Genomic DNA, 13889 nt, shown 5'->3' on the forward strand with positions numbered 1-13889 from the left:
TTCCTACGGTTGACCTATTTTAACAACATTCAAGGGATGACAAAGAAAAAAAAAAAAAAAAAAAAAAAAAAAAAAAAAATGAAGCCCATATCGTCGCGCATTCCTCTACATTCTGTTCCGCATGTTTAGATGGGCCCCCCACAACGGGGTGAAAAAAAAAAAAAAAAAAAAAAAGGAGAAACGGAAGCGGAAAATATTTGTCACACGTTACGGTAGCTTCATCCACCCACAGTTAATTGTGCGGGGTGGAAATTCCTGTTCAATCAGGCTGGAAGCGCAGAATAAAGCCGCCATGGTGATCGGAAAAGTTCTCAGGGAGCGTGCATGTCCCAATCATTGGGGGTACATCTACGTTGAAAAAGAAATACATACTCGGATAAACGACCTTTTAAATCGTATAGTGTATGGGAGGAACAGTGGGGGAGTATGTCTCCAAGGGAGGGAGGAGGGTCATTTTACAGAGCGGGTCCTTACCCAAGATAACTCAAATGGCAAGGGCACTTCCAAAAGGAAGTGCTACGATAAGATAGCAGTAGATTTGTTAAAGGAATATGTGCGAGGATTTCATAGGGAAAAAGGAAAATGCCGCTTGGTAGTTTTCCAGGGTGAAGAACTAACCAATGGAGAGAAAACGGTGGAAGGGAAAGAACAAAGAGTAAACAACCTAAGCCAATTTACGAATGGCAAAAGCTTGAACAGAGATAGTAACCTTCCCAAGGTACAGTTAACTGAATATAGGGACACATCAAGTTTAAAAAAAAAACGACCCAGTAGGGAACTTGTAGATAATTTAAACAATAAAGTGAACACAAGTGTCCATTTGAACGATCTGCAATACATATGGCTCAAACACACTATGATTATATTTAAGTTGTTAATTGAAAGCAACCGGCGGGTAGAAGAGAAAAGAAAAAGTGAGATGACCACCACAGTATTGGTTCTACTTAAGAGGACACTGAGGGATATTCCTCGGGGTTGTCCAGAAAATGGAAGTACCAAAGTAGATACCCTCCTTCAATGGGCATATCTTTTGTCCAAAGTGAACATGGTCGATAAGGAGCTCATCATACAGATGTGCCATTTTTTTCAAAACAAGATGAAGACACTCAGTTCGGTAAACAAGTTCTACCTCCTAAGTTGCATGAGCAGTTTTCATTTCTTGTCAAAGAAGTTTCTACGATTAGAAAATTATCTGCAGAGATATTTTTATAATTTGTTGAGGATGGAACTGGGGGGGCACTTACATCAAGGCGGGGTCAATCTTCCCACTCATCGTCATGAGGAGCACTCAAAGGAGGGGAGCGAATCGACATACACACGAGCTCGAATCGCTAACCGGATGGATGAACCAACCGATACATTAGCTACCCACCCAACATTCAGCACCAGCGAACTGTGTCAAGTCCTATTCAAGCAAAAGAAACACCTTACACATTTAGACAGGACCATTTTGAAAAACGTGCTAAACGGTGAAGTGATGAACTATGGGAAAGTAACTGCCCCCTTCTTTAAATTTATTGTGAAGTTAGGTGACAGAGACTTGCAACGATTTTTATTTGATCGAATAATGGAGCACGTGGAGTTGTATGAACAGGCGGATCTAAACAACGTGTTAGGTAGCTTCATCAAAAGGGAGGGGTTGCGAAGGAAGTCACAAGAGAGACTAGAGAAGGGGGCGATACATCAGGCAGAGGAGCAGGATGAAGAATTTTCCACCCTCGTGAATATTTTACTTGAAGCGAATTTGGACAATATGAACCTGAAACATGTGTGCTACTTGTACGTGTACATAAATAGACATTTGAAGAAGGAGTTAAGGAAGAACATGCGCGGGCGAAAGAAAAAGGATATGCAAGCAGGGGAATGCGTAGACCAAACGAATTACACCACAAGTAGGCACACAACAAGCGAGCAAGAAGTGCACACTAATACATTTCTACCGTTTGAGGAAATCTGCGAAGAGAAGGATTTTTATGAAGGTGTGCCCGATGGGGATCCGCACGAGGGGAATATTAACCTCATGAACCAAGTGAACGAAAAAATTATTCTTACATTAGAAAAAAAAATGTATTACATAAAAATGAACAACATAGTGACCCTCATATATAATACGTGTCCAATCATTTCACCAAAGCAAGTTGCCTTTTTGGAAATTTGTTTTGCTCACTTAGTGGAGGAAAAATACTTAATGTTTAATTTGGCAAAAGTGTACCGTTCACTGTATAATCGCTTTCTACATAGCGGCATGTTTAAATCTGCAGAGTGCAGAATCCCTCCAAACAGGGGAAAGTACTTGAACCAGTCAAGCATCTCCAGCGAGGAGGATGCAAAATGGATATTTGCAGTTAGGTTACAGCATGATGAAAAAATGGAGAAAATTTTCAGCTACTTGAAGGAAAGGTATTACCTAAAGAGGGAACAGGACTTGGGGGACATCAGTATATGTACCATCCTGTTAAACGTTTGCCAGAAATTTTTGTTAGAGTTGCTTGTTTACTCTTTCCACAGGTCGCAGAGGTGGGGGGTGTTCCAATGGAAGGAGCAATTGCCTAGACAGGGGCACCTTGGGGGTAGTGGCGCTGCGGCGGTGCTGGATCTTGTCCAGCACATTTACACGCACCTGCACTTTGTGTTTGTGAGTACCCGTGGAGGGCTAAAAGAAAAGGGAGTCAAGGATGACTGGGATGGTGATGGTTATAACCATGGGGACCACTTGGATCGCAATGAAGAGGCGCACCTCCCCCTCTACCGTAAACAGTTCGAACTTGCACTGCTATATGGGCGTAACCTCGTGAGTCACATGGGCTCATACGTAGACTCGGTCGAGAGCGCCTTTGAGCTCTGTGGGACGAGTGTGGACGGAGTAACAGTTGGTCATTTGAGCAGTACTCTGCATGGGTCTAACGAAATGAACAACTCAGATGGGAAAAATATGCACAGGGGAATTACCCCCAATGTAGACTCTGAGTACAGCGACCAAGATTTTCATAATGATCCAATGAACGTACAAAATGTTCGTGACCTGATGCACTACGTGAATTATGTGTGCTCTTATATTCGTGAACAAATGGAAAAAGTTGAAGTAGAGAATACATGGGGAAAGGCGGAGGGTTCATAGGAGAAATTCCAATCAGGAGTGGCCACACTACTTCATCACCAGCGCGTTCACAAAATAGAAAACAATATGATTTGTGTATACAGCTGTGGAGATGCCGGACTGAATGCGTTCCCAATATGTGTACACAAGGAGTAAGAATCCCGCGCTGCAAACAGGATCATGCAAAACTGCGCCCGTTGCATAGATGCTCCGTTGAATTTTCACCCCCCCCCCCCCCCCCCCCCCCCCGGCCGTTTGCGCCATAATCGGTGTGCTCCTCAAATTATGCTTCTTCGAAAAAAGCATACTTTCGCAATACCATATGGAGCTCCAATTTGTGCGTCGTGTTTGCTAATTGGGTACTTTTTATTCCTATTTATTTTTCTCATGTGTAGTTTTTTTTTTTTTTTTTTTTTTTTTTGTAAAACGAAAGGTTTTCTTATATTCTTTAGAAAACGTGATTAGCGGTTCCTTTCCCTTCCAACCAAGCGAGGGGATTACCGTACTTCTCCTTAGTGATGAAAATGGCTACAATAACGGAGGAACTCACACTTGTGAAGAGAAGTTTCAACGGGGGCATAGGGCGAATATAAAAAAAAAAAAAAAAAAAAAAAAAAAAAAAAAAAAAAACAGGGAGATAGCACCTCGTGGGCAGAATAGTACTTTTTTTTTTCTAGAGAGGCAACTTAAGTGAAGTGGCAAGTGCCCACTCAGGTGTAACTGCAGGGTATTATTATTATGATCCCCGGAACAGTTTACTCATATGGGAAAGGGAGCCGCGAAGGATGGGGGAAGCTCATCCATTAGTGTGTGGAAAAAGGAACTTGGGCCTACGCTGGAAGATGTGTTTCTAAGAACGAGCTTACAGCGCGCACAGAATGGGGAAACAAACAAACCAATGAGTCCCCACCCCAATGGGGTGATCAACCGTGGAACCTCCCCCGATGGTAGTATGACCCCCGTGGAGGGAGGAGAAAAAAGGCTAAGCCGGAAATTTACCAATTTCGCATGCAGAGAAGAATTCATATTCGACGCAAACATAACGTGCTTTCCAAACTACATGCACAAGGCCTCCCTAAACATAAAAAAAAAAATAGACATATGTGATATCATTATTGAAGTGAGGGATGCTCGGTTGCCCTTTACCAGCACGAACGATTTCATCATGGATAGCATAGAAAAAAAAAACAAAGACAAACAACGAATCATTATCTTAAACAAGGCGGATTTAATCCCCAAAAAAGTAGCCCTAAGTGCAAAAAGTATAATTGAAGAGAAGACAAAACATATGTGCCTATTGACATCAGCGAAATTTAATAAAAGCATTTCAAAAATTAGGGATTTGTGTAGAGAAATGAAACCCCAATTTAGGAGCCTAGGATTATTTACCTTGCTAGTGGGATTACCCAACGTTGGCAAGTCGAGCATCATCAACTCTTTCAAAGATGTAACGCATAACCTAGCCAAGTATGGACACAAAAACAACAAAATAGCCTTTGAAGTTAATAGAAAGAGAGCCAAGACGAACGTCATTGCGGGAACTACTCAGATGGTCGACACGTATAAAGTTTCAAACAACCCTCTGCTCTACTTCATTGATACACCGGGGATTTATTTACCAAAAATGGAAGACAAAGAAATTAGCCTAAAGTTATGTGCCATAGGAAATGCACTTGAGTACAAGTACGACCACATGTATGTAGGAGATTATATTCTGTACACTCTAAATAAGAGGATGAATTTTAACTATGTTAAGGTTATTGGTTTGGAAGAACCAACCAATGACATTCGCTTTGTGTGCAATGTTATAGCGACGAAGTTGAACCTGTGTAGGAATTATAAGTATCTGGACATGAATGGTGGTTGTCGTTATTTTATTGATATGTTTCGATTGGGGTTGTTTGGGCGCATTTGCTTGGACAATGTGCCTCGCTCCACCGAAGACTTTGTCACCTACTTTGACTTCAACTCCGCAGAACCCCCTGCGGTCGACGCCTGCGCAGGTCCCTCTCCATTCCGAGGGTTGCTCTAGAATGGAGCGACCATTTAGCGAAGCAACCGGGCAGGTCACTCGCCCCATTTTACCTTTTTTTTTTTTTTTTTTTTTTTTTTTGTTTTCCTTCTTTTCCATCCCCCACTACCCAACTAGCCAAACCGTCACCTAGCCAATCGCGTTGCACAAAGAAAAAAAAAAAAAAAAAAAAAAAAAAAAAAAAAAATACAAATTGACGAAGTGGTTCGAAGGTCCAAGTTTGCACAGCCCTCGTTATGTGAACAAAAAAAGAAAAAAAAAAAAAGGAAGAAAACGAACGGACGGATGAACGAACGAGCGAACGAAACGCACAGGGGCTGCATAAATGTGGGACTCCTTTTATGCACAAATACATAAAAAATACGCGAGTGCGTTCGAAAAAGGCAGAGAGAAAAAAAAAAAAAAAAAAAAAAGGGGCCCAAAAATCATTTATAAGTCTTCTCATCTTTTTGACGCACCACGGTGCAAGACACCTCTGTGCATAGTTAGGTGCAATGGGTGTTCACCCTCAGCTACCGATACTATCCCAACGCAGATACCCTACTACGGGTCTCCTCAAAAGTCCACATCCCAGCTGTCATCCCCGTCGAGAGGTTCGCCCTCGGACAGCGCGTCCTCCTCCTCGATCTGCTTAATGTCAATATCCTCAGCATATGTCTCTCCTTTGGACACGAGCGGGGGCTCTAGCAAACGCCCCGCCAACTTATCCCAATTGAAATTGCTAAAAAAGGCATGATCCTTAATATCCTTGAACCCGTTTATGGAACATCCAATTCGTCCCTGAGGTAATCTACACAACAATCGCTTCATCAATTTTATGCTATCCTGATCGGTCACATACTCGGGAAATGTTAGATGCCCTGTTAGAATATCCCTGAATATTTCCAGTTGATCTTCTTGGTCATTACCAAATGGGAGGGGACCACAAATAAATTCGTACAGGCATACTCCTAGTGCCCATATATCCACAGTGCACCCATATCCTTTCCCCAAAATAACTTCCGGTGCCATGTAGTGAGGAGTACCAACAAGTGTGTAGGCCCTCCCCTGAATTTTCTTCGCACAACCAAAATCTATCAGTTTTACATAGCCCTGTTTGTCTAGAAGAATATTTTCTGGCTTCAAATCTCGATACACAATATTTCTCTCGTGTAGATATTCTATGGCTAGAATTATGGACCCCAAGTAAAATTGTGCCTGAGGTTTGGAGAGTAATCCTAATTTTCTAATGGCATCATACAACTCCCCACCAGTAACTAGCTCCGTTAAAAAATAAAAACACTTCGAATCTTTAAATGTCCTCACAAGTCTAATTATGAATGGGTGGTCATTTTCTGCAGTAATTTCCCTCTCCAATTTAATATTGTTTTGTTGATTTAGATTGATGATACTTCTTTTGCTGACACATTTTAGAGCATATCTAATTTGTGTCGGTTTGTGGTGCACTAACTTAACGGTTCCGAATGTACCTCTACCTATAATTCTTTCAGTTTCCAATTCGTCCATCTCCACTTTAGTGTCCTGCATCTTAATTCGCTCCTCCAAGTGAGTTAACATGGGTCCCTGAATAATTTGCAAAAACACACTTTTATCCACGAACCAGCACTCAACATTGGTTGCCTTACTGATGATAGATGCAGTTCTGGGTTCATCATATAGGAGAGCCCTTTCTCCAAAGTAATCATTTTTCCCCAATGTCCGTAGTCTCTTTCCATTTTTTGTTACTTCTACTTCCCCATTCTTTATGATATAGAACCTTGAACCCACTTCTCCTTCTTGAATTATATAATCCCCCTCTTCATACCTGGTAGTCCTAAAGGCTTCGATAAGTAAATTGCATTGCTTCTCACTTAGGTACCTAAAAATGTACATCTTCTTGATGATGCTTTTTTTGTTGTTATGGTCTATCGATGCATCTATGTTGTTGTCTCCTAGACAATCCGCCAAACAAGATTCTGTGATCAGAGCAATTTTGCAAATTTCAAGAGATTTTATTGTATGTCTGAATTTTTGCTTCTGGTTCAAAACGTATTGATCCCCGAAGGATTTTCCTCTTGTAAGTATGCCTATAGATTCATCATCCAGAAATAACTCCACCTTCCCTTCTAATACGATAATATACTTAACCGACTTAACCTTATCCTTATGAAGAATGTGATAATTGGCTGGGTAATCCCTAACAATGGCTGTGTCTGCTAAATCGTTTAGCTGCTCTGCACTGAATTGCTTAAAAATTTCGCTCTGTTGTAACGCCTCCGTCATGATGTTCCTGAATAGGACAACTTGTAAATTACCCAACACTATGTTTAACAACTTTCTACATATCGATGCGCATGATGTGTGTTCTTTCGCTATGATGGTGGCACTTCTCGGTTCGTCATACAACAGAGCTCGTTCTCCGAAGTAAGATCCCTAACAGGTAAGACCAACATTGGCCAAAATGGGAAAAAAAAAAAAAATAAAAAAAAAAAATAAACTTTGCCTACACATTTGGGGAGTCTGCAGCCTGATGGCCATCCATACCAATGGCAGACCAACACGTAAAGAAAGAAATATTCAAATGGGCGCGTGTCCATGCAGGCCCAGTTTTCGTATGTAAGTGCCCCCCCCTGAAGGGACCTCACCCAGTTATATTACTTTGTTAAGTACTCTTATTTCTTTATCGTTAATAAAAACTGTGGCTTTACCTTCCTTCAATATATACAACACATCACCATAATCGCCCTGCTTCACAATTATCTCTCCCGGTTTAAAAGTTTGAATAACGCATGCATTCGTTATCATATTCTTCTGTGCTTCAGTTAACATGTCGAATACAGACACTGAGTCAATGAAACTTCTGTTTTCGTTAAAATTTCTATTAGACAGTTGTTTTAGTGTTGCCCTGAAGGTACTTCTCTGTACACCCCACAGCGTCCCATCCGTCTCAGCCATAATCGTTGCGCTTCTCTGAGTGTTGTGAATTAGGGCTGCTTCGCCGAAGGAACTTCCCTTCCCCATGCTCTTCACCTTCTTGTCATTTACATACACGTCGAATTTGCCGCTGTTTATAATGAAGAAGTAGGATCCTTCGCAATGAAGCGAGGAATGTACGTGTGTGTGTATATATCATTGTGGTGGTGGTGTCAAGCAGACCGCGTCGAAAGTTTAAACAGACGCCAAGAAAATGCACAAAAAAAAAAAAAAAAAAAAAAAAAAAAAAAAAAAACGTACACATTCATGTTCATGCGCCTGTACTCAATGCACTTGTAAAGGTACCTTTCTCCCCCTGTTTTATCACTAGGTCTCCACTCTTGAAAACAAAAAACTGCATGTAATTAGACAGGGTCAATATTTCATTGTCGTTCAACGTGCTACAAACGAGGTTATTTTTGAGCGAGGACTTTATCATCTCAATGTCTTCTGAGAGCTTTTCCCTCAGTTGGAGGTGTTCCTGGTGGGTTGGTCAACAATAAAAAATAAAAAGGAAGGAGGAAAATATTTGGCTCAAAAAAAAAAAAAAGGAAAAAATTGCGAAACAACCAAGCTGAGAAGTGTTCACAATTTGTACCATGAACGGAGACTCCGTTCACTGGTACCGTACCTCCATCAAAGTGTCTTCCCCCGAAAATTCGTCATTTGAAAAAATTGCCTTCTTCTTATTCCGTTCATTGCTGAAATGCAGGTGGGCGATAGCAAAAAATGCACGGATGTATTTTTTACACATGTATTTTCCACTCACATAGAGAGGAACCACACCCTAACTTTGTACGCGAAAACTATACCAATAAAACTAAATTGTACTGTCGTTGGTAACAAACAACTACATCATTTTTGAGCACGTAGATAAGTAGAATAGGAGAGTGAAAAGGCATAAAAGATGGAGTATGCAGCGAACTGCTCAATATAACTCCCAACAAAGGTTGTACAACTGGTGCTGTGAATACAAGTTAGCATGTGTGCGTGTCTAAGCAGATTTGTCTGATAGGATTTTTCCTCTTCCACCTCGTTCCGTCCAACTGATTGGATGTGCACTGCCATACGCATTTTCACCTCTAGTCTACTAACTGCGCTTGGAGCGCATGCACAAAATGAGCAATGTGTAAAAACTGGCAGGTGTGCATACCAACCTTTTTCACACAAATGAAGGCAATAGAAAAAACAAACGGGTTTGTTTCTTCTACGATGTAGCACAGAGTGCGTTCGCATAGACACACACGCATGCATACATAAATGAATTTTCTTTCCACACTTACCCCTTTTTTGGAACATCGTCATTTTCATCCATTTTTTCCTCTTATTCCCTTAATTTCCTGCGTACTTTCCGTTTGCGGACTTTTCAAAATGTGTAAAAAGGGTATTCATGAGAAGTGTTCTTTTGACAAATTTAAAAATGTGGACGATAAAGGTGAAACGAACTCAGTGAGGTACACATTTTTGCAAAACTGAAATTATAGGCAAATCGGAAACGAAAAAAAAAAAAAAAAAAAAAAAAAAAAAAAAAAAAAAATTATTAAAGTGTGAAAAACACACCTAAATCCGTATCGGAAAAAAAAATAATTCACAGCAGAACGGTGTGATAAAAAAATTGTTAAAATGAAAAAGTTTAGGGGGATGAATAAACGAGTGGCATTTTTATCATGTTGATTTTGCGCTCGTTTTCCTTTACCTTCACTTAGTTTACATGTGTGTCCCCCCCGAATTCGTAACTAACAGAGCTATTTCCTCGCAAGTACTTGTCACTTAAGCGCTACGGCAGCCTGCCCCATTTTGCCCCTTCATTGGTATTTATTTTGGGTAGACTAGTGTAGCGCCATTTTGCTTTGAAGCATAGCTCTAATGCGATGGGCAAATTGGAAAAATGAATAGTATTGGTTTTAATGCAACCTAAAAGGGAGAGTTAAGTTTCCTCTTTTTGTTTTTCCCTTGTGTATCACTGAATGGTGCTGTGTGGTTCTTTTAATTGTCACATGGAATTGCATTAATTTGCATTAACATGTTTTTTTCTTTTATCTGGAAGGAACTACAAGCATTTGTACATTCCAGCTGTTTCCGCCCCCCTTTTAGTGAAAAGGTTATTTATAGTCGTAACTAGTGCATGTGTAGTTTCGTTGAAAATTTTGATGGGGGATTTGTGGAGAACGCAACAATACGTGCCTTGTTCGATTCATAGCAGCATTCCGTAGTTAACCATTTTAATGAGCCACTCGCCACGTTGCACACAAAATAAGATAAAAAGGGAGTATTTTTTGGAGGCATCCAAACTGGTGAGATATAACTCTCCGCATGTGTGCAGCAAACCTGGTGTAGGTCATATCCCCCCTCGCTCTGTCCACTTTTGTTACTGCCTTATTGGGGACACATGGGCCACTCCCCCGTGGAATTCTTTTTTTCTTTTTTTTTTGTTAGTGTTTAAGAAAACTTATGGGGTAGGGGGTACTATAATTTTGTTGCAATTTGAGGAGACAAAAAAAGAAAAAAAATGAGCAGAATGGCATGCCCATGAAAATACGAAGCAGTTTTCTCTTCCCAGAGTGGGGACAAAAGCATATTCCCGCAATTGGTACAACATACTTATGTATACGCAAACGTGGTGTTGGTACAACAACCATGTACTGCTAATCACAACGTAATGCAGGTAACATCATGCCGCCTATTTTTTAAATCAAAGGAATTGCTCATGACACTTGCGAGAGAAATGATGTGACCATAGCACAGCGTTCTATGTCCTATTCGATTTGTTCTGTATCGGCCATGCTCGCCTGCACAGAGGAGGCACCTAAACGTTTCAGCGTAAAAGTTACCGCGCTCGCCTACTAGTAGTGTCCTCCTCCATCATATTAAAAAAAAAAAAAAATTCTCACACGCCTCTCCACTGTTTGCACACAAACTGTGTACGCCGTGGAGTCAGCAAATTAAATGTATCAAAACTGCCTGAACGTGCATTATTATTATTAATTTTTTTTTTTTTTTTTTTTTTTTTTTATTTCCATTTGGCTAGCCAATTAGCTTAATTTTCTGGTCGGCATTCTTCGTTTCCTCTGAACGGTTGCTCTGGTACTGCTTTGCTAGCAAGTAGTAGAAATATTTGTTTTGAATTTTCTGCTTGTTGTAGGCCTGCATGGGGGGTAAGGGATGGAATGGGGTAATCGTCAAGACTGCTCGATTTGTGCAAGCAGACGTGAAAGCGAGGTGATGGTAACTCTCAAAACTGGCACACGTGTGTCTCCTTACAATCCTCTGAGCACGGCAATTCACTCACCTGAGTTATGTTCAAAATGTCTACGTTGCTGAGATCCGACATGTGCTTCATAAATAGAGGTATGAACACATTAAAAAAATTGGCATCGGTGAAGAACAAGTAGGACATTGATCTGAGTAGGGAGGCTAGCGTTGAGAGGCTCATAAAATAGACATTTTTGCAGATGTGCATGGAGAGAACTTGCAGAAGAGAGTAATTTTTCGTTTTGATAACGCGGCGTGTGTCACTGTTTTCTTTTTCTTCTGCATTCGTCGCATCGATACCCGTGGTGAGATTTAAAACGATTTTATTGTCATTGAGCCAAGAATAGCTATTATAGATGACATTCCTTATGGTGTGGTTAAATCTGTTCTTCTTAACAACTCTGTGCTTTGTGAAATTCAACAGAAAATAAAAAAATGTGGACAATGTACTTGGCTGGCACAAGTTATTAATGTACAAATCTACCATTCGATGCGTCAGGGCGTAAATAAATGCCTCTTTGTAATTTCTATTTGTATGTGATAAAAAAATTAACAGGCTTTTAATTTCGTCACTATCAAAATTGTCAATTATGTACAGTTCATTATTTTTTATAGCATTCAGAATTTTATTTTCCATTTTTTTGAATGTGGCACAATTGTGGTGTGCCTTCAAAGATAGCAAAGAGTCTACTATGTGAAATATATGACCAATGTAATAATTTTCGATATAAAGAATTTTTTTCCTGTACTGGTGAACAGCTTCGTCATCCATTTGTGTGGGTACCTCCTCGTCGGTCACGAGGTCGATTTCGACGTTATCCATATCTTTGCTCACCTGTTCAAACAGTTGTGCAATTTTCTTATGGTTAAATTGGAAGTGCAGATCTTCTGATAAAGATTGATTGTACGCTTCTACCATTTGTCGATCCCCCTTTTGCGTGTCTTCCAACTTAACGAATGGTTCGTTTTTTATATCTTTCTCTTTGTACTCATCGTGGAGGAATAGCTTGTGCCACTCGGACATGTGTGTACTGGTTACTTGGCGCTCTTTCTCGTTAGCATTACCGTTTACAAAAGTTAAGTTCAAATTATTTTTCCGTTCTAAGCATTTGTCCCTGTTGGTTGTCTTGGCGTCGACGAAGAAGGCGTAGAAGTTCAATCCATCGTTGTACAGGGGATGCTTAAAGAGGGGGTAGTTTTGTCGGTTCACGTTTTCAATTTCGATCACATCGGGGGCGTTCGCGGATTGGTTCTGCAACGGGGTGGAGAAGTCATCAGAGGTGCTGTTATCTGGGTTCTTAACATGGCTGCTAACGGGTCCATCCTCTTCGTTCTGAAAGTTGTCCTCATATTTGATCAAGTTGCGCAACAAATCTTCACACACGTAATTATTGAAGGTGATGTTTTCCCTTTTGTACAGGGCGTACGTGCGGGCCAGTAGACACAACTCAAAGCGGTTGGCATTCTCCCGATACACATTTTTATTTATCTTCCTTGTCAGGAGGAGAAACAGTTCTGCGTCCATAAAGCTCAGTTTATGTAGAAAGTGCACAATTCGCAGCACAAGGTAATTGTTGAAGTTGTAAAAGTTTTCCAAGAAAATTTCTACGACGGGCACAACATAATCGCGCAGACTGCTCTTGCCGCTTCTGTCAGTCGAGTCGGCTAGCAGGCTGAGACATTCTAGGTAATGGTAGATGACAAGGGGGGGCACTTCATTACTTACGATATAGTCTCCTACCTGGTTGCACAATGTTACATTTTTAACATTTAAAGAGGATAAGTAATGGAACATCATCATGCAATGGTTAATTGTGACATCCTTCAACACATCTTTCTCACGTTCATCGCGATGCCCGATTTGATCCTTTTTGTCACCGACCCTACTGAGTAGCACTTCCAGCGCGGCATTCACTTTCGTTACGAAGTCCAAGTCGAATATCTTTTCCATGTAACACAAATACAAGGTGGAAAAAATGTCTGCAAAATTGAGGGCATCCTTTTTATCTGCATTATTCTGAGACACCCCTTCCAAGCGTTCACACACAATTCGTTTGTACTGATCTATTAGCATTTTTTTTTCTGACGGTAGGGACGATTTTTCCTGCAAAATTGCAAGCACTAATTTTGGCAGTTCCCCTACCATTTGCTCCTTTCCATTTTTGCTTACTAAATGGGTGAGTATTCCTTCTGACGACCCTCCATCGGACTCATGGGAATAAGATGATTTCTCCCCCGCGTGTTGGTCAATCGATTTGATGTCTTCCTTACCGATTTTTTTATTCCCACTTTGCGCTTTTTTTTTGCCAAAATTAGGAGTCCTTTCGCGCGAGGAGGAGAATTTCCTTGTCCAGACGATCGGCCCTTTTCTCCTGAGCAAGTTATACCTGCCAAAGCTCCGCGATGCGAGCGAGCCTAGCAACAACCTCTTTGCGATCATCTTTGCCGGGGAAGGGGGTAAGACGGCCACGTTTGTTCTGTCCCTGTACAGGGGGGGAGGGGGTACTTATTTCCTCCAAAGTTGTAAGCCTATAAACGCGTTCCACTGCGCAAGCG

At 40.9% G+C, this 13889-nt stretch overlaps 4 protein-coding genes across 4 annotated transcripts; 2 read left to right on the forward strand and 2 right to left on the reverse strand.

Annotated features, from left to right (window-relative positions):
- Positions 1 to 121: 121 nt before the first annotated feature.
- On the forward strand, positions 122 to 3118 carry PKNH_0423000 (conserved Plasmodium protein, unknown function; the record flags this gene model as incomplete). The annotated part of the gene is made up of 1 exon (XM_002260611.1): positions 122 to 3118. One exon carries the CDS (start codon positions 122 to 124, stop codon positions 3116 to 3118), a length of 2997 nt encoding a protein of 998 aa, XP_002260647.1.
- Positions 3119 to 3860: 742 nt separating this feature from the next.
- Positions 3861 to 5129, forward strand: PKNH_0423100 (uncharacterized protein; the record flags this gene model as incomplete). The annotated part of the gene is made up of 1 exon (XM_002260610.1): positions 3861 to 5129. One exon carries the CDS (start codon positions 3861 to 3863, stop codon positions 5127 to 5129), a length of 1269 nt encoding a protein of 422 aa, XP_002260646.1.
- A 555-nt stretch (positions 5130 to 5684) lies between these two features.
- On the reverse strand, positions 5685 to 9396 carry PKNH_0423200 (cGMP-dependent protein kinase, putative; the record flags this gene model as incomplete). Its single annotated transcript, XM_039113881.1, has 5 exons — positions 5685 to 7541; positions 7767 to 8197; positions 8388 to 8562; positions 8713 to 8782; positions 9365 to 9396. The coding sequence occupies 5 exons, from the start codon at positions 9394 to 9396 to the stop codon at positions 5685 to 5687; spliced, it is 2565 nt and encodes an 854-aa protein (XP_038969493.1).
- A 1709-nt stretch (positions 9397 to 11105) lies between these two features.
- On the reverse strand, positions 11106 to 13773 carry PKNH_0423300 (conserved protein, unknown function; the record flags this gene model as incomplete). The annotated part of the gene is made up of 2 exons (XM_039113882.1): positions 11106 to 11225; positions 11371 to 13773. The coding sequence occupies 2 exons, from the start codon at positions 13771 to 13773 to the stop codon at positions 11106 to 11108; spliced, it is 2523 nt and encodes an 840-aa protein (XP_038969494.1).
- Between the last annotated feature and the right edge of the window lie 116 nt (positions 13774 to 13889).

Source organism: Plasmodium knowlesi, assembly GCF_000006355.2.
Source record: "Plasmodium knowlesi strain H genome assembly, chromosome: 4".
Lineage (NCBI taxonomy): Eukaryota > Apicomplexa > Aconoidasida > Haemosporida > Plasmodiidae > Plasmodium > Plasmodium knowlesi.